Here is a 19861-nt window from a genome sequence, read left to right as displayed (position 1 = left end):
AATTCCTGAGATTTGGTACTAAAGAGAACTTATAACCACCATCTACGAAAAAAACAATACTTGGAGGAATATACTTTTATAAGAGTTTATTTTTATTGAAACTTTACGATCATAGCCAACTGCTGTTGCTGTTGTTGTCTCATTCATAGAATTAAATACGTTTTAGAGCGCGCTTCTTTTGTGATTTGTTTTTATCTCGATCTCTATTCATAGCAAACTTACATATTTGTGTTATCTGTTGCTGCTGTTTCTTTCTTTCTTTTCTGTTTTTTTTATTCTTTTGCGATTACATAGGTGTGTATGTAAAGTTGCACTAAACTAAAGAAAAACCCTCGAAAAGTTGGTTGCACTTAAAAATTTCATTTCGTTCTCTCTTCAGGCGATTTCTTGATTTTGTTTCTCACTTTCATTTTGTATACATATATATTTCGAGTGTATTAATTTGCAAAAATATCTATTGGTATATATGTATGTATGTTAGTCTGGTTTAGAAGAACGCCTAAAATACAGTACAGCACATGCATATATATCAAGATGTGTGGGTCTCGACTCAAACTCAAAGATCTCTCAACAATCAAGCAACAAAGAGTTACAGAGTAATAATAGTAATAATGAACATTTGAAGCAACAAATGTAAATTTGCATTAAATATTTGATTTAATTCCATGTAAAATGCTTAAAAATTAATTGTACAATTATGAAACAAGGCCATTTGATGCAAAATGAAGCGGTAAAGCTGCTTGAAATTCATCATTATTATTTTACGATTAAGATTTTATTTTATTTTATGATTTACGCCAAAATAAAGACTTGAAGCTCCCTCCTTTGGTCCACCATTTAGGCCACCATTTAGCATTCGTCGAGATGAGTTGCGTGCTTAATGACTTACGGATCAGCTTACTTATTTTATGTATGTATAAATATTTTTGTTGTTCTTTTTTATTAAAAAATGCTAGAAAACACAAAAATCATTAGTTGTGGATTTTTTTACTTCATTTTTTATTTGATTTTTTCTTGTTTGTTTTAAGAGTAATCTTCTTAGTTCTTCTTGTTGTTTTATACAAAAAAATCAACACAATAGTAAAACTAAAACTAAAGCAAAGATTTTATTAATTAAAAAAGAAGGTTCACAATAAAAGAAAACTAAAAAAATTATGATGTATGATTTGAATTGAAATTTACGGGAACTCGGAAAATGTTTTATTTGCATTGCTGCGCCTATATATGATCTTGTTTTTCACTCTTCACTATGTTTCTTGGTTTTTTTATTTGTTTTATGTTTTTGTTTCGTTCGTTAAAAACTTAAAGACACGTTGGACAATGTTTGCAACTGCTACAAGTTATTATTGGTTGATAAGTTTGGGTTGAAATTTGCTTTACAATTATCGATTGTAGATGTAGATTGCAATTATACAATTAATATGTAAACATTGCCGCTAAGACTTTTTATTTATTTAATGCCTGGATGAATATTAAAACCATTCAAAATTAAAGCTTAATAAATAAATAAACATTGTATTATTGTTGTTGTTGCTGTAGCTAATTGCGGTATCTCTTTACTTGTCCTTGTCAGACTCGGCAGCGGCAGCCACTGGCTTCTTACCAAGGGGAATGGCCACTCGGATCCTGGATTAAATGGAAATCAAGTAATTAGTATATATATATAAAGGATCTTAAGGGTCTACACTTACTTGTCGGTGATCTCTGTCAATTTGCTGCGCACCAGATCCAAGTAGGTGTCGATCGATTGCTTGTTGTTCTCGTAGACCTTGGGCAAGGTAAACAGCGAGACAAAGGCTGTGCGGGTAAATCAAATAGGTTATTGCCCAGGCTTTTGTTAATATGGTTAGGAACTCACCCAAGATGACCAGAGTCATGCCATTGAACCAGGCACCGATGTAGGTGAACACCCACAGAAGACCGCCAAACTTGATCGAATCGATGAGATCCTCAACCAAGAACAGACGCCTCAGCTCCGCGGTAAAGCCATTGATATGTGCCACAGCCACGCCGGCAATGTTCTGCACCTTCTCCTGCGACAGCGTCAGATCTAGTTCCAGGTATTCTCTAAAAAATGTACAATTTAATTAATTATTTCATATATTTATTATTTAATTTAATCAACTCACTTGAAGGGGTGTCCGTCGTTTGTCTTTTGCACGGCCTGTGTCACGGATTTGTAGATTCTGAAGACCACAGTTCCGATGAGAGCGAAGAGCGACAAGTAGGCAAAGACACTGATCACCGAGAAGCTGGAGATGGCCAGCAGTGTGATCAGGCCGGCGCCGAAAACAATGCCGGACTTCTTCACATCGCGCCAGTAGATCAGCGACTCCACTGAAAGGATAAGCAACGGGTTCGATTCATTAGTAACTGTTTGAGGCAGAAAATCCTACGGATACACATTTGATTTTCATTTCATATCCCAATTTATAGCGCTCATAAACACTCAAAGAAAAGACAAAAAAGAGATAAAGTGAACGGCAAGCAGATACCAAAATATACACAGGCATACGCATATGTGTAGATATATCTTTTCAGCTGGCGGCAATTATGCAATCTATGAGATAAATAGATGAATCTCTGCAATGGATTCGAGCTGCACGGCTGCCCCAGCTGCTTAGCTGGTAATTATCGGTTGGCATTTTCATTTCTTGTTCTGCCTGCACCTCTATAGCTTTTCATATTATTCTAAACCCAACTACCAACCAACAACACTCGTGTTCGGTAGGTTCACTCACACAATTTGTTCGACATTTTTCTGCTTTCGGTTTTTCCGTTTTTCCTGCGGATCGCGGTTCGTTCGCGGTGCGACGTTTGACGTCCGTTGCCAAGTTCTACACACTAGAGAAATATTATTTAGCGGAACGTATAAAAGAATGGCTAGAGGAAGAGTTCAGATTTTCCGGACCCAGCCGGAAAACGTAAGAGAGCTAGAAGAGAAAATGCTAATGAGAAGAGTGGCGGCGTCGGTGGCGCCTAAGAGTGTCCAAGTGTGTGGAACGGAAATAAATCGAAACACGCCTAAGAATCGATTTAAATATTCGCCTCCAGCTCGTGCCGGAATATATATCCCGCGGATATACACAACCGCTGATGTAAACACTTCCTCTATTCACCTCCATATCTTTGCCATCTTCGCTCCTTTCGCTTTCATCGGCGTTACTAGTTGGCATTCGGATTTAGCGATAAGAAGTCGATGCCCCCATGGCATCTGGGTTTAACCCAATTAAGATACTCAAACAAGCGAAGATTCTATAAATACACCTTCAAGTGCGGGTGGGGATTAATTCGAACTGATTTGTATGGGGAGAAACTATCAATACAGTAGGAAAGGGGTGCTATAATGTAATTAAGATAGGCTATCTTTATGATCAATAATCAATCAAAGTTATAGCTTGAAATCTTTTATATAAAACACAACTGGGTATTTTCGTATTTGAGGAAGATTTAAGATTTCCAACACTTATTTAAAGCTCCAGTACTGGAAATACTGGTCATCTTTAACACTTTTGCAAGAATTTTCAGTTTAGGATACATATCCCTAAAGCAGGGTTCTAAAACCTTTTTCAAAGTCTCAAAATTTAACCTGTTTGATCCACCTCAAAACTTTATTAAAAGAACTTAATTACCTCAATCTTTAGGCGAAAAATGATTAGCTAAATATATAATTAAAAATTTCATAACATCCGCATTTGGTGACATTTTAATAAAGAATATATGAACACCTAAACAAATAAAACGTAACTTATGGTCCCGATGGAGACCTGCTGCAACAACAAAGTTGGTTAAACTTGTTTTAGGCTCGGATTCAGATTCGAATTTGTCTAACGTTGGCAGACACGATCTGAATGGAATTATGTAAATACCCGGGGAAAATAAATTAGAAAGGAGACACTGGTGATACTGGTGATGAGATGGCAACATACACAACACACACAATATGTTGAGCCCTGAAGTGGGTTAAAGTTAAAGAGCTCTCTCTGTCCCTCGCGAGAGAAAGTTACCAAAGTATCAATTGGATCCGATTCCAAGACTTTGGTACAATTGCACCTCGAGATGAACAAAAGAGCCGATGATGATGTTGATGATGGTGGTGAACGAGAGTAGGGAACTGGTTTATATTTTGCCTTGAAACGAGTTTTGGCCGAAAGTGAAGTGCAGCAGGAATAAAAAAAATATATATGTATGTATATGTACCTGTGCCAGCAAAAACTGCATAGATAAGAGCACATCGGGAAAGCTGATAACATTGTACTTGCCGTGTATATTAATTTATTTCTAAACAAAATTGCCAATACAAGCTAGAATTATGATGATGAGCGAAAATTCGTTGCCAAGCGTTGTTCTCAACGTGGCAAAAAAATCTTGAAATTTACATATATAAAAATTAGCACTGACTGACGACGGGGGAAATATGCAAAAAAAAACTTTGATGTTCAGCAATGGTTTTATGTCAGGTTTTGGACTTCTGATTTTTTTTTATTGATATTTCGGCCACGTTGGCGCTGCTGACGCTGCTCTTCTGCTGACGTTGCTGCCAGCAGCAGCAATCACTGCTACGAGGCCAATAAATATTTTTTATTCGGTAGATAAGAAGCTAGCTGGCACGCTGTCGTCGCCCTAAACCAAAGTGGACAACGTGGACCATCATCATCACCTGGCTGTATGATAAGCGCCAGCGGAGGAGATAGAGATAGCTTCCCGATTTTTTTCCATTGTATTACCTGGTCCGCGCTCGGGCAGTGGCTGGAAGTTGCCATTGGAATTGTTGCGTGAGTAGCGCTTGCTGCCGCCTGCCATTTTGGTTAATTCGAATTGGTCTGAACCGTTACTAGCTTGGCGCCAAAATGTATGCAAAGTGACGAATATTCGCGTGTCTAGGCTTAATTACAGCTCTGAAAGTTAGTTAGTCGCTGAGCACGCACACACACTATCGCACGGGGAGACGATTCGGCCGACCGTCTGACACGAGCGCAGCAAAAGAACTGGAAGAAGTTTGAGCACAAATTAAACCAACAAGCCTCCAATTTGCTAGGGAGCTAGGGAGCTGCTTGGGCAGCATGAGCGGGATAGCGAGTGTTGGGGCCTTAGGTGGGGAGCGAGAGCAAGCGAGAGACAGAGTGGCAGCAAACAAGTTTTCTGGAACCGTAGCAAAAGCAGTGGGAGCGAGCGCCAAGCAGTTGCACAGTGGGGACTTTTGGGAACCGAATCTAGTAGTTCTTCAGAGAGTGATATTTTGGGAATGAAAATGTACATCTTTTTGGGGGGATTTAAGAAGAATTTTTTTTACCGTTTAAGAAGAATTTGCCACCGACATCTTAGGCTTACAAAACTAAATTTATAAGTTAATATTTTATTCTGAATTATTTCGAACATAATTCAGCAACTCAAGCCACTGTGCACTAAGGAAGAGAGAGTCCCACATCCGGAGAGAGTGGCAGAGAGTGGAAGAGAGCGGTGCGTCAACGATCCGCATTGAAAGTAAAAGATAACGCGCAATAACAACAACAATGTACGAGCGGTCTGTAGGGGGTGAAGTAGTAGGCGGAGGCGGCGGGCGAATATGTCAGCAAACGTGTCAACCTCGAACACGAACTTGGATTCGCGTTTCGGCTCCCCAGTTGCAGATAGCGGATTGGACTTACGTCGCCCGCCTTACGTCGCGTGACGTAGTGGGTGGGGTTGTGGTTTGCGGCGGCGACTTCGACTGACTTGTGAATCATGGCTCCGGAGCGTGACCAACAATGGCGAAATGGGGGAAATGCTAAGACACACAAGTTTAAATCAATAAATTAAATCTACACTTGAATCCGCGCCGAGATTTACACACTGCTTATGCTTATCTCGGGCGGAGGTTCAATGCACTGCTTGTCAACAATTCTACGCCAACTGTTTTCCATTTCCATACTAGGCTCAAAACGCAATAAACTGCGTTTGGATAAATGCGAAAAACGTTTGTGGTGTTGTGACATCATCCCTATACACTTGAATTCCAACCCCAATCACCTCTAACGATTTTGCGTTTTTATGTTCGCTTTTTTTTTTTTTTTTGGCGCGTTTGAATGAGTAAGCTCTGCTTAAAATGATATCACGCTGCGGGAGCGCAAATCTCGCTGACATAATTCTCAAAATGTTGGCCAATAAACACACAAATAAATACAATAATTGTGTGCACCTGACATTGTCAGGAAGCTCATCGTGCTATACAATTGCATAAGCCAAAAACGTTATTAAACAATTAAAAGAAATATAGAAAATGCAGAAAGGACCAACAAAAACGAAAACAAAACAAAAACTATCAAGAACAAGGGAATATTTGTGCTAATAGAAAAGAATCGGGTAGACAGAAATACAGTTGCGGTAACACTTATAGAGCTTTATTAATATTTTGATATTCAAAATTTATTTAAAAAACCCTGTACAAGTTGTAAATAAAAAAGTAGCTCATACATTGATGTTATAAAACTTAGTAAAATATTTTGAAATTAAATTTATATCTTAAGGGTTAGGATACACTCTGAAAGCAGCTAAATTTCCAAAAATGACAAATCACTTAAGACTGTGCCCTTATCTACACAAATGTTACCACAGGGTAAAACAGACCTGATAGGGGAAAACATACCCCTCAGATTGGAAATAGTTTTATTGGTCCCAACATTAATCACTTCCAAACACCCTTTAGGTTAATCTAAGTACAAAATCACTATTGATAGCCAAGTGACGAAGCTTTTTTATAGCTAAATCATAAATGAAAGTGCAACTAAATGTTATTAATCATGCGAAGAGTGCTTATCAACCTTGGTTTAATTCAGAATTTCCCAATCTAATCAATTATTCAACTGCCAAAGGGAAGAAAGCCGACGTGTCAGCCTTAAAAGCCGATATACTTTTCCCACATTTTCCCTAAGACATACAAAAAAGAATATTTATAAATAAATTATAGCTGCAATTAGAAACAAAGCACAAGGGGACAGAAAGAGAGTGATAAAAAGAGAGGAAAGAACAGAGAAAGAGCAAGGCAAAAATAAAAGAAATTTCCCCTAGGGAAATTCAATGTTTTATTTAATTTTCAGCTGACCAATCGGTCGCCCTCATATTCACACTCAAAAACCCCAACCACTTAAGATTGATGTTTGTATATATGAATGTATATTTTTTGATCTGATTTTTATTCAACAATTTACTTACACGACTCGCGATTCAAAGGCAAATCTTTGAGTTCGCCCAGCGATTGCAGGAGACCCTGCAGCGTTTCCAGACCAGCAGCCATTGTATATTGTGTGTATGTGTTTACGCTAACTGAGTATATATGGTTTAAATTCTATCACTATATAGCCTTCTGCCACTCGACTGCAAGAGAAAGAAGAATCTGTTGAGGCGAAAGTACTTTCGAGCGGTTCACGGATCGAGGAAATGCGAATACAACGACGCCGGGCATTAACATTAACCGTCTGCGTACAACTGAACGATCGCGGTGTTCGCGAGCCAAAACCGATCGTGGATCCGACCTAGACGAGAGATATAGAATCGCAGTCACCGCCGACAGTTCCTCGCACTCCTCACAATCGGAATCGCAGCAGCGGAACTGATATGGAAACGACGACGGGGCAAGATAATAGGATAGGATTAATAATATTATTTCATTCACTCCCGATTTATTTACTTGACGGCGATAACCGGTGTAGAGCCTAGGTGCACGTCTTGATATTGAATCTGATACAGTGGTCGCTCGCTAAAGGAAATTCCTTAATACGCAGGGGTTTGGTAAAGTAACAAGACTAGCTAGGGTTCTCTAAGGTAAACCCTCAATCAGACATTATTTATTGTTTTTTTAAATATTTGTTTACAACTGTTAAAATTCTTATATTTCCAATACTGTTGTATGTTTTCCCTATTTCAATTACGAACAGAAATATGAAACTGGAAAATTCCATGGGTAAACCAACAGCACTAAGCCAATAAAATCCTTTGGAATATCCGATTTTCGGGCAACCACTGTAGAAACATTTACACATTTACAATATCCCGAAAGTTTAGGGCACCTATCCAAGTTATATAATTAGAAAAGTATCCGCACGAAAAAAACACGAGAGAAATTCCGCGGGCGTGGCGGGGTAAATTTGGATGCTGTGCCGCGACAATGATAAAGCCGCGGATCCGTGTTTTCTGTCAACTGCAAGTGCAGGTCATCCGAAGAGTTCAAACAGCTGACATCTCAGTACACAGTACACACACGCACACTCGCGGTGCTGAAAGGAGCATTTAGCGATTACCCTTGTTCGTTGTCGCGTTTTTCTCGTTTTCTCGATCGCGTCTCTGGGGCAATGTGACGTTGTCAAAGTCCGTACATCAACTAAACTACAATTAATTTCAGATGCGCTCAGCTTGGCGCAGGGCGAAGCGACACACTCATGCCTACACACACATCTGTAGCGAAATACACACGCAGGTACCACTCAGAGTACAGCAGCGGTCAAGGGTTTAAGAACGCTAAGGCGAATCGCCTAATGGGTAACTGTAATACTCTTAAAAATTATATACAAGTTTCGGTGATTTTTTTTATTTAAAAAAGGTTAGGCTCTAATTAACCTGCACAACCATTCATAACTAATTCATCTCTCCGCATACATATATTGTAAGAGAATGAGACCGTACAAGAGAGTGATACCTCTACATGCTGTTTTATATTGATGAAAGATCGATGAATTTTTACCTTAATTATCAAAAGATATTCATCAAGATTTCATTAATGAATTTTGCCTATTAATGACATGGTATAATTCAGTGCAGTCTTCATTAATATTGTGATCATAGCTGTAGTCCGAAGGGACAGTGAGAGGATACAGGGACAAAGACAGGAACCAGGGGCAGAGGGTCTTTCTCCCCTGCTTGTGGCGTATTGCAAATAGAACGGTTCCGAGAGAAAGGTAGAGAGAGGGATGTCAGAAAGCCTAAAGAAACAGAGAGATAGAGAGAGAACTGCACGTTTTTATTATCAACCAGCACGCATTTGTTGTAGCTGTTAATGTAGTTGTCGCCCATTAAGCGAGCATGCACACATTTTCACATAAAATGCAATTTAGGTAGACGACTGCTTTTCGAACATGTCTCGGCAAGCAGCGTGAACAGGTAAGAGGGATCATGGTCTAAGGAGCGGGGAGAGCGAGGGACCATCCAGGTGCGTTAAAAGGAGAGGAGGATGAAAGGAATCTGAACCGATCAGGTACACGTGGTACAGACTCAGAGGTCTCGGCCAGGGCTGCCGTTAAGCAAGGAGTTTTTATGTGAACTGGTTCCTAATTATTAATACAGTGGAGCCTTCTTAGGTGGAAAGTTAAAGGGTCTAGTCGAAATTGGGTTAAAAGCCTGATTTTTATTTAATTAAAAAATAGTTTAAAAATGTTGGTATATTAAAATGTACAAATAATTTCAGGCCCCAACTGATCTTTTTCTAATCCAACTGCGTGACTTGCTACCCAGTGCAGCCTACGCCTCAATCTTTAAATGTTAAACCGCAACAACTACAAAGGGAATGCCAACACCAACAACGAATGGCTGAAATACTTAGCTAAAAGGCTAAAATTAGCGGGCAACTGTGAACGAGAGACGTCGTTGACGCCGGCCGGGCAGAAAGATCCAAAAAAAGGGGGGCCAACGAACAGGGGGCTACAAGATTGAGAGCAATGAAAGTGGACAGGGGAACGCAGTAATGAATGAGATGTGAGATTTTTGGAGAGCTTCCTAAACAATGACAGTTGTTCACTGTCTGTTGCTCTTTCTCTCAAGTTCGCTCTCACGCTGCAGAATTCAAGGTCAACTGTTTCTAGCTTTGGGGCTAGTACTGCTTGGCACAACCTGCTTGATATTCGCAAGCAGTTTACACTGCTTGTCTAAAAGCGCCCAAAATTTAAATTTCCCCATTCTTTCTTTTTAAATTTTGAACGATAAGATATGACGTCACAGGATATAAGTAGAACATTTTGTGGCATATGACTTGCGGTCTATTATCTTAGCGTTCTTATACTGCCTTGCAATGCAGACAAGTTATCTGAAGCCGTAGAATTAAGTCATTTCTGGCGCCTTATCATTTGTTGCTAATTTCGGGTTTTGCACTTGAATGCAAATTGATCGCATACATACATACATAATGTACATGTGCGAATACTTATATATTATATTTTGGTGCTAGATTGGCAAAGTCAAGAAAAATGCCGTGTCGATGATCTAATCGATTTCGCCTGGAAGTATAAAAGCTATATGCATATAAACACAACAAGAAAACTTGTCCACGGCACGTAAGCATTTCTCTTTTTGTAGCCCGTTACTCATTCTACGTTTTCTGACAGTTGCAAAAATTGGGGAAAGGGGGAACTAAAGACCGTAGGATAAGATATAACTATCTTTAACTTAGTCTTTTAATATTTAGATAAAAGGAGTCTAAAACTGAATCTGATTTCATTCCCTAAAAATGCATTTTTAATATATATTTGATTTTGTTTAAAATTAATTTTGTTGTATGCCATAGATCTGACCTGAATCTCAGCCATGATTAATGGTTGAAAGATGAATAGATTAATTTTATGAAAAGTGAAATTTTGCAAATTTCTTATAAAAGAGAAATATGTAGTAAGTTAATAGTCATTTCTTTTCTATTTTCAACAATAAAGAAGTGAATATATTTAAGAACTAAAGACAGTTTGATTAGATACCTTGTATTTTTGGCTTTGTTTAAAGACGGACATCCTTATATAGTACATATATTTACGTAACAAATTTTGTCATGCCTTTAAATATATATATTTTAATTATTTCTCATTAATAAAATACCTTTATTAAAAAATAGTTACTCACAAAGTACATAGATTAAATATCTTCTGAATGGAATACATTTTATTCTTCCCATAAATATGTTAATTTAGCGACCAAATTTTTACTAGCAAAAAGCATGAAATTCTGACAGATTTCAGCCTAGATACAATAGCCGATGGATGATTAATCATTATTTTTACCGTTACAGTAATTACGAGAATATTTACAGTTTGGCATTCACCAATCGAAATACTCTGACGCCGCTTGGCTGACTTTCCTTTGTGGGCGGGCGGAGGAAGGCGAAATAATGCTAATGTGGGCCGACTTCCTCAACTGACTGGACTGACTCAATTATTCAAGTAGCCGAGAGTGCTCCCAGTGGGCAGTCCACAGCAAGCGGCACTTAAGCTCTTGGCCATGTCCAATTTGGGCTTTGGACTCGAGGAAATGGCGAGAGAAAACCCTCGAAGCCACAGGTTCTAGATGTCTAGAGCTACTCGTGCAAATTATATTTTGGTCAAGAATGGCACAGAAAGAAAAGGGCCAGAGAACATTTTTGCAAAAATGTGGGAGTGGCAAGCTAGTGAAAAATATGATTTCTTGTAATACCCTTGCAGGGTCTTATAATTTAAGTCAGAAGTCTGTAATGTAGTGAAGGAGTGATTTCAGACCCTATAAATCTTATATATTCTTGATTAGCATCAACAGGGGAGTTGATCTAGCCATGATTTGATTTCTTGAAAAATTAAACTTTGTATACAGATTTGTTAACCAGAAAAGTTTTTGGAATTGAAATTGGTATAATAACTACCCGGAGACTCATTCTTCACAATTTAAACATTATAGCTTTTATAGGTATTACTGCAAATAAATATTTATGATCCATAAAATCAATTACGTATGATCAAAGCTGATCATTACCATTTAGTTTCTATATATAGTGTTATACTATAAAAGTAATCACTATTTTATTAAATTGTTTGTTGAGTTATACAAAACACCAGACACGTATTATAAACTTGAATGTCAAAGTCCATCTATAATATTATGACTAATATAGGCACAGACTAAATGCATGATTAGCAAACGAGCTGTAAGTGATTAGCTATAATATACTCAGACGGAGGCCACATAAAAGGTGCATTAGTCACAGCAAGAGCGAATGATTTTCACCAGTCATAAGCTGATTAAAAATGGTATACTAAAAGAATATACATATATAAAAATATAGACATATAAGCACCTATAGAAAGTGCAGGTTTGGAGCGTAGCTTAGACTAAGCTCACATTGCATGCGAGACCCCTGGCGGGAAACCGGCGGGGGAAATGGCAGACGCCCCATATCAGCTTGCAATTTGCAGTGGTAAAAGTACTTTTTTTTGTGAATTTATGTACCTATACAGGTGGGTTTCCCTAAGAGAACATAATCTGGTTAAAAGGAATTAGTAAGATTTTCTATATTCTCGTCTAATTTATTTTTACAGGCAACGCATTACCTTACTTCCTTAAACATCATAAAAAATACCCTTTGAAATACGTGAAAGTGTTTTTAAAATATGTAAAACTTGATTAAAGTTATAGAGGCTCCACTGTGGCCGCCACTGCAATTGCGAGTGCTTGGCTGTCGGGGAGAGTTTGTTGGTTGGCTTAGCATGCGATCCGATTACGGTTGCCGCCTCTCAACGCTCACCGCTTCAGTGCAAGGCGTTTGCCTGTCCGGGTAACTGAACTATATCAAAACGTCGGCTAATTACAATGCGACTGGACTTTCAGCCAAAAACTTAAAAGAGGGGGGAAAGGGAAGGAGCAGGGGAGCATATGCCACCTACCGAGCTACCCTCGTGTGTAGTACCACTATATAAATGCAAATTATATTTAGTCAACCCCCTTAAAACATGGGTGAAAGCTGCATAAAACTTGAAATAAATCAGTGGATAAAACAGTGGTATAAACAGAGTCCGCTGAATACTGTACTAAAAATTATCCATTAAGCTTTCCTTTAACGGAATCTCCTTGGAAATAAATTGTAAACATTATTTACATCGTTTATGCATGCCTGGCTCAATTTATCGATTTTCAGGACAAAGAGACCCGTGCAGAAATGGAAAATAACCTCGATTTGTGAGAGATTCGTTTATAAACCTTGAATATGTCATATATGGATGCTCTTTGCGAAGGTTGTAGGTAACAAAAGGACAGTTAAAGATATTACAGTTCCATCTCAAATTATTATATATCACACCTTAAATAATATATATGTTGAAAGAAACTTTTCTATTTTAAAGAAATATGGTAACTAAATAAAGGTCCTAGACATTTATTAAAAATATTTACCAGCATTTTAAACTTTATAACATAGAAGCACGTTTTCAATACATTTAAATTCCCCTAAAAGCGAATGAAAAACAAATAAAAACACTTAAATAGCACACATACGCCCACATAAAGAAAGACAATGCAGAGCACTCGAAAGGATATGCGGAATAATGTGGCATACTTTCGGGCCGCACTGCTTGCCTTAGCACAAGTGCACAAAAAAAACCCACGACAAGGAGAACAGCGGGAACACAAAGCTTAGCATATGAATGTATTTGTGTCGTAGGATTAATCAAAGCAACAACAAAAAAGGAGCAAAACAAAGCGGACAACAGCAACAAAAGGACAACGCAGAAATTTTAGGGGGTGGCTGTCGATGACATCATAACGCATATTGACAGTTGGCGATATTGTACAGTTACACAGTAACACTTATTTACAGTTACATTAAGGACTGCCGCGCCGGTCAAGCAGCGCGCTCAAGTCGCCTGGCGCAGTTTGACAGCCACTGGATAACTTACCTTGCGGGTGCAAACGTTCGGGCTTGAACCAGGCATCTGCAAATAGGCGATTGATATATTGATTTTCGTTAGTTAGCGGTTAGTCGTGGTGCGAAAACGATAATGAAAATGGCACAAAAGGAAACGGAAATGGCGTGCAGAGGCGGCATATTAAAAGAAAAGTTTGAAAAGCGCGCTTCCAGGATTGCCAGAGGCGGTAAGAGGAGAGAGAAAGCAGTCTAATTCCAAAAGCAAGCAGCGTATAAACAAATAATTAACAGGAAAATTAAGTGGAAATATTAAGCAATAAATAATAATAATAAAAGTAGAAAATAAATATAAAAAGTTACTACAATACAGAGAAGCCACCTGCTACAGTAGGATATATTTACACAAATTATACAATCCTTAATTACAGTTACTGCTAAAAGCTACCCCCCATACCACAGTTGTCAGAGGTTAGTTTTGTTGTTGTTTTAGTTCTTTTCTTTTTTCGAATTTCGAATTTCGGGGTGAGTTTCGTTTCGGGGTTAATACGTTTTAAATGCGGAATATCACTTACTGGGATCTAGAATGGAGCAAATCAATGGGCGCTGCTTGCAAACGCCGTTCTGAGCGGTTTCACCAATTGCAGACATTATTATTATATTATTTGTGTTTTAGGCTTTAGCTTAGCACACTTTCTGTCGGCACCAGAATTTCTTTTCTTAGCTGTTTAATAATTTTTCGTGGTTTTTCCGTTTTCTATTCGATTGTTTTCGTTGGCGAAAGCACGGCGCAGATGAAAAGAGAGCGGCGAGAGTATTACGACGTTAACGTATTACCGTGATATTACGCTATAAGAATAAAATTTCACTTCCGTGTGTGCTGCGGCCTCACGACGCGTATAGAGACTGAAAAACGTATTAGGAAAAGCTTCAGCCGCCTAGGAAATATCTCCTCGCGACAAAAAGGACAACCCTAAGTCACGGCGACGGCGCCGAGAGAGAGATAATGGAGAGAGAAAGAGGAAGAGATGGTGCCCCCCACTAGGCCCACTTGAGAGATACAGTGAAGGATCTATTCATAAAACTTAAAAAAATTAGATAACTGATTTTCGAAAATTTCAAAAGATTTAAAATCTTGTAATAATAGTGAACAAAAGTACCATAAAATTTTTCCAAAAATATAATATTGTGTTTACATTTTTGGTTAAATTTCCAATTAGTTAATAATCTCTAGATATTGAATAATAATTTATTGCTGATTTATTAATAAAAAAGTCCAAAGTACATCCTATTTCCAGAGAAAATCCCCATCCAAACGAGGTCCCACTGTGATGCACCTCTGGGTCGGAATGCAAAATCAATGAGCAAAAGGGCAACACAAGTCTCGCTGAGTTGAGCAACCGCTCTTAGCCCTGAACCCTGCGCATAGGAAAAGCTTGGCCTGGCTTTTCCAGAGGCCAGAGTGTGTCGTCGCTCTCAGCTCACTCATCGATATTTCACCCAATGCAGCTGACCCGCCTGTGCTTGGAGAGTGGAGACTTTTCCCGTTCTCCACCTCATGCGCATGCGTCCTGGTCCTGCAGGAATTTGATTGTTTTTATTACCACCGTCGTCATCCACCCACCACCCACTAAGTGGGCCGGAAATTATCCGGACTTTTTGGGTGCGGTGCGGCGTGAGTGCAAGCAGCGAGCTGCAGATGCTGTTGCTATCACACCAACAACAACCCCTTCAGGCCCCGCCCTTGCGTGCAGCGTGAAAATTAGATAGGAAATCAATCAACTGACACTCGAGACGCATTTCCCATTTCCCCGGTGGCGGCAGCGACGGCGGGCTGGCTTAAATACCTATAGTTTATGTATGTAGTATGCTTTTGGCCAGTGACCAAGTTATGGTAACAATTCCAATTCCTGACGCATTCCATATGCCTTGCCAAATTGTCAAAGTTCTCTTAGCACAGTTTTTTCTTGCCAGATGAAATCGATATTAAGTAGAAGAAGGAGGAAAACTCGTTTTTCCGGTAGCAAATTGTATGAAAGACTGTCACAGATATTTGTTATATAGTGACCTACATTTATTAAGAATTGGGGTTTTATGTTTAACGAAATAAAATAAAAAATGGGTTAACTTGAAAATTATTTTAGATTTTTCTTTTGGCAAATCAAACTTGACCTAGATATGTGGTAAAATAGGTAGTGTAACTACCATATTATAATAGATAATTTTATGGAAACATATAAAGAAAGTTAATACAAATTAACAAGGGGTATTTTCTATTTAAACTGAGAGTTCATTAGCTTTTAAAACCATTACAAAAGCTAGAATACCTTATAAGAACTGAAGCTAAATGATTGTAAATGTAAATAATTAACAAATTAATTTCTCTTAAATAAAGCTGATTTAAGATAGAACTCTTAAGACCCCTGAGAGTCCAATGACAAGAGCAAATATCGATTAAACCAATTAATCCAATTCTTCTTCGATTTTTTAAGGTTATCCCCAGCCCACGCACAAAAACAATAACTTTCTTAATATAGAAGTCGCACTCGTTTTGCTTTTTCCACTTAATGCCATGTGTTCATTTCTCAGTTCTCTTTTTTTCACAAAAAAAAACACAAAGCTATTGCCCTCCATTAAATCGATCTCTCCGAGCTGCGTGGGAGATGCAATTAACCAAAAATAATACTAAACAAAATCGACCCAATGGAGGAACTTTTTTGTTTACCCAACACGACACAAGAAATTAAAATAAATATTATTACTTCGCTGAGCAGAGGGAATTATTAAAGCTTAAATAAAACTGTGCACTGATATCGGGAGCAGTGAGTGAACTATTGGAGCCGGCGATAATGCGTTGAGGAGATAAGGCGCCCGCCCGATGAAGCCGTGGATGCTAAGCTCTCGCTCCAAATTAACCAAAGCAAAATCAAGTGCAAATTGAAAGACAAAAGAAGAACAAAAGAACAAGAGGCAAATGAATATATGTGCACAGCTGGTAATAAGTAATAAAAATAGCCGCATAATCGCGAACAAAAGGGATGTGCTTGGTGCACCCAGACTGCAGGCTGCCAGCCGGAGGCGTCGATGGAAATCACTAATTGGAAAATGCTTTTCCGCAGAGACGGCGAGTGTATGAGAGCGGGCACCCCGAGAGAGATGATGGGGGATTGGATTATCCAATGGCTTAAATTAGCTTAGGGTAGTAGCTTTCAAAATAGTAATAGCAGAATTTACTACGCAACAATAAATTACCGTTGCTGCTATTGCGAGTCCCGTAAATTGCCTTAATGGACACATCACAACGTAATACACGAAACGAAACGTAAAGCACAGCAACAAGAATCATCGCAATGAAATAAGTGAAATATGAACGGGTAACATACGTCAATGAACGCCGGCCAGTTGAGTAAAAATATATAAACTAAATATATATAAAAGGTGTGGGGTGCCAGGGGAGAGGTTATCCAGCGAGCCACACAGCTGATTCATGCCGGTAAAGTATCTCGGTTATGGTGAAACTAGGCACGATGAGAATGCTGGCCAGGCCAGCTTTTCAACGTGATGATGATGACTTGTCGCCTCTCCCTCTGTGCTCTGTCTGGTTTGGGATTAGTTATGCAATTAACTTTATTTTTCTTTCTTACTTTGTGTTCTTATTTTCAGTCTTAAATTGTTCATTTATTTGCCTTTTGCTTTGTAAGTAATAGCGCTGTTTTATATACATTTTATTTTCTGTTTTATTAGGTACTCTTCTTGTTAACAGTACGAATAAACAATAAATTAGGTTGAAGTCTTAAATGAACCAGATTAAGGGATTACATAGGTTAAGAAGGATATTTTGCCTTTTTTTTAAAGAGTTTTTCTTTTTCTTGACACAGATTTTACATTATTTTAAAATGTGTCTAAAAGTATGAAATGCAATTTAAAAAATCAAACCTTGTAGGTAACCTTTAGAAGTTTGTATTCAAACAGAGAAGGATCCTTTTAAAAAAGTATTAAACTCCCCTTTAAACCTTCGTAAACTAATAAAAGTTTTAAAACTCTCAATAAATAATGGACAAAGTTAAAAACATATACAAAATCCCTCTCGAAAGCTGTGTTTTATAATCTTAAATAGAAAAACCTTCTTTAAATAATCTCCTTAATTTAATCTTCCTCTAGTATCTCCTTTAGCCAACGAGTACTGTACTTACATACAACCACAATGTCTGTTCACTTGCTTTTGGCGCATTCAAATTAGCATGAATCACGCGCCAGTCCAAAGCGGTGACGACCGATTCGTTAAAACTATGAGAAAATGCCGGCAAAAAATATGAGATAGCAGCAGAAATCTAGGATGCCGGAATGATTAATAATCCGGCGGAGAAAGAGAACTATTGTGGGTTCAGGGAAAGCCACAGAGACGGAGTGAGAGAGGCGTTAAGAATCTTTTAAAGCTATCAAATTTCTCCGCATTGCGATATGAAATACATTTAATAAGAGAACCGAGACCTCCGTGATGACATCATGGGAGCAGAGTTGAGGAAAAAAACCAAACGCAAAAAAAGAGAGCGGCGAATGACTAACGCAGAAACGAGGGCTCCAAGGAGGAGCCAGGGCCAGGTGGGATGCAAGGTGCGGTCGCAAGGACAACACTAACTAAAACAAATAGCAAATAATACTCTAATTACGACAGGCACAACGTAATTAATTAGAATAACGAACGGAAGGCAATGATAACGACCAGAGAGTGCACTTGGAGTGTCAAATTTACTCACCCAATCCGTATTTGTAGAAGATCTCCTCCACGGACACAATCTTGGGCTGTGGCTGCGACGATACTGGTGTGACCTTTGGCTTGGGCGGCTCCTCCTTGGGCTTGGTCGGCTCCGGTTTTGGCTCGGCCTTGGGCGCCACCTGGACGCTGCTGGGCTTGAAGTCCTCATCGTCGTCAAGGTCGGTTACCAAAGCGGTTGTAACGGGAACAACCTTTGGAACCGGCGACGGGGACGATGGCTTTACAACTGGCACTGGCACGGGCGCCGCTGCAGGGGCGGCGGGTGCCGGAGCAGAAATGGGAGCTGGCGGTGTGGCTGTGCGCTCCTCCTTGAAGTCACTGAGCAGATCCTCCGACGAAATGAACTTCTCGTTATCCTGCTCCTTTAGCTCATCCACAATATGCTTTTTGGCCGGCGACGGTGTGTACGAGACGGAAGGTGATTCTGTATCTGAATCCTTGTTGTTGGCACTCACTGGTGCCGCTGCGAGCGGCTTGCCCAGGAAATCATCGTCGTCGTCATCGTAGAAATTGACGCTGGACGGGGCCGTGGCCTGGAAGGATTGCAGTGGAGCCTGTGGCTTATCGCCGCCAAAGCTGCCCAAGAGATCGTCCTCCTGAACGGCAGCAACAGCAGCTGGAGCTGCAACAGGAGCAGCGGCGGGAGCTGGAGCTGAAGCAGGAACAGGAGCAGGAGCCACTGGGGCTGGGGCGTCTGAGAAGGCTGCCAAAGGAGCGGAGAAGCCACGCTCGGCGTTCATGAAATCAGTGGTCAAGCCGCTGATGCCCTGCTTCACCTCCTTGCCGACATCCCGTAGAAAGTCCCCGAAATCGTCCGCCTTCTGGGCAAACTTGGCATCCAGCTCCACCTGCGCCTCCTTGGCGCCGGCAGACAGTCGCTGCACGAATTCCTGCGGATCTTCAAAGTCCAGGTTCTTCTTCTCGTTGGCAAAGTAGTGCTCCGTGTGGGCATTGTCGTCCTGGGCCCCGCTGCTTACATTGGGCGAAGCTGCCAGCTCCTCGTAGGCCTTCTGCGCCTGTTGGAAGATGTCCTCATTGGTGGCGGCAGCCTCCTTCTTCAAATCGGCAAAGTTAATATCCATTTTTCGGGGAGAAAATCGGTGAATTTAATGCTTTTCACAGATGCTATTGATATATCCTGGCTCTCTGATTGGACTCGCGCTCTCGCACATACACACACACGGCGCTCTTGTACACAGGCACGCAACCGCTACCTTGCTACAGCTGATTTCGCCGGCTGACAATGCTCGAATTCGAAAGCTATCACGCACACGCGGGGTTTATTTTTGCCTAGGAGAATTGTGCTCCAAGACGTAAACTTAAAAATTTTTATTTGGACTGTTTGCTCCAGACGCCGAAGCTATTCGTTTGAAATTCTGATTAGACCTGCGCGAGGTTTGAGACCAGTGTTGCCAAAAGCAAATTTGGCTTTCCGCTAAAAAATCTCAAAGACCCAGAAAATTTCCGCT

General features: G+C 39.7%; 1 protein-coding gene across 6 annotated transcripts; it reads right to left on the bottom strand.

Moving 5' to 3' along the window:
• Positions 1-69: 69 nt before the first annotated feature.
• Positions 70-19784, bottom strand: Rtnl1 (reticulon). 6 transcript variants are annotated; one of them, XM_017183118.3, is made up of 6 exons: positions 18373-19784; positions 13650-13685; positions 2130-2337; positions 1859-2067; positions 1692-1797; positions 70-1626 (listed from the first exon to the last, which is right to left on the bottom strand). In XM_017183118.3, the coding sequence occupies exons 1-6, from the start codon at positions 19472-19474 to the stop codon at positions 1557-1559; spliced, it is 1731 nt and encodes a 576-aa protein (XP_017038607.1). In that variant the 5' UTR covers positions 19475-19784; the 3' UTR covers positions 70-1556. The 6 variants fall into 6 exon arrangements, with proteins under 6 accessions (XP_017038607.1, XP_017038609.1, XP_017038610.1 ...); XM_017183120.3 differs by lacking the exon at positions 18373-19784 and adding an exon at positions 14191-14281; XM_017183121.3 differs by lacking the exons at positions 13650-13685; positions 18373-19784 and adding exons at positions 7192-7353; positions 8277-8345.
• Between the last annotated feature and the right edge of the window lie 77 nt (positions 19785-19861).

The sequence above is a fragment of the Drosophila kikkawai genome, chromosome 2L, assembly GCF_030179895.1.
Source record: "Drosophila kikkawai strain 14028-0561.14 chromosome 2L, DkikHiC1v2, whole genome shotgun sequence".
NCBI classification, from domain to species: domain Eukaryota; kingdom Metazoa; phylum Arthropoda; class Insecta; order Diptera; family Drosophilidae; genus Drosophila; species Drosophila kikkawai.
The sequence above is the reverse complement of the archived record's forward strand: the minus strand, read 5'-3'. Positions and strand labels throughout refer to the sequence as shown.

Excerpts from the sequence above, each read along its gene's own strand:
- Rtnl1 (XM_017183118.3), bottom strand. The coding sequence starts at position 19,474 with ATGGATATTAACTTTGCCGATTTGAAGAAGGAGGCTGCCGCCACCAAT. Across the intron at positions 1,798-1,858 it reads CATGACTCTGGTCATCTTGG|CCTTTGTCTCGCTGTTTACC; the intron begins GTGAGTTCCTAA and ends TTACCCGCACAG. Across the intron at positions 1,627-1,691 it reads TTGACAGAGATCACCGACAA|GATCCGAGTGGCCATTCCCC; the intron begins GTAAGTGTAGAC and ends CATTTAATCCAG.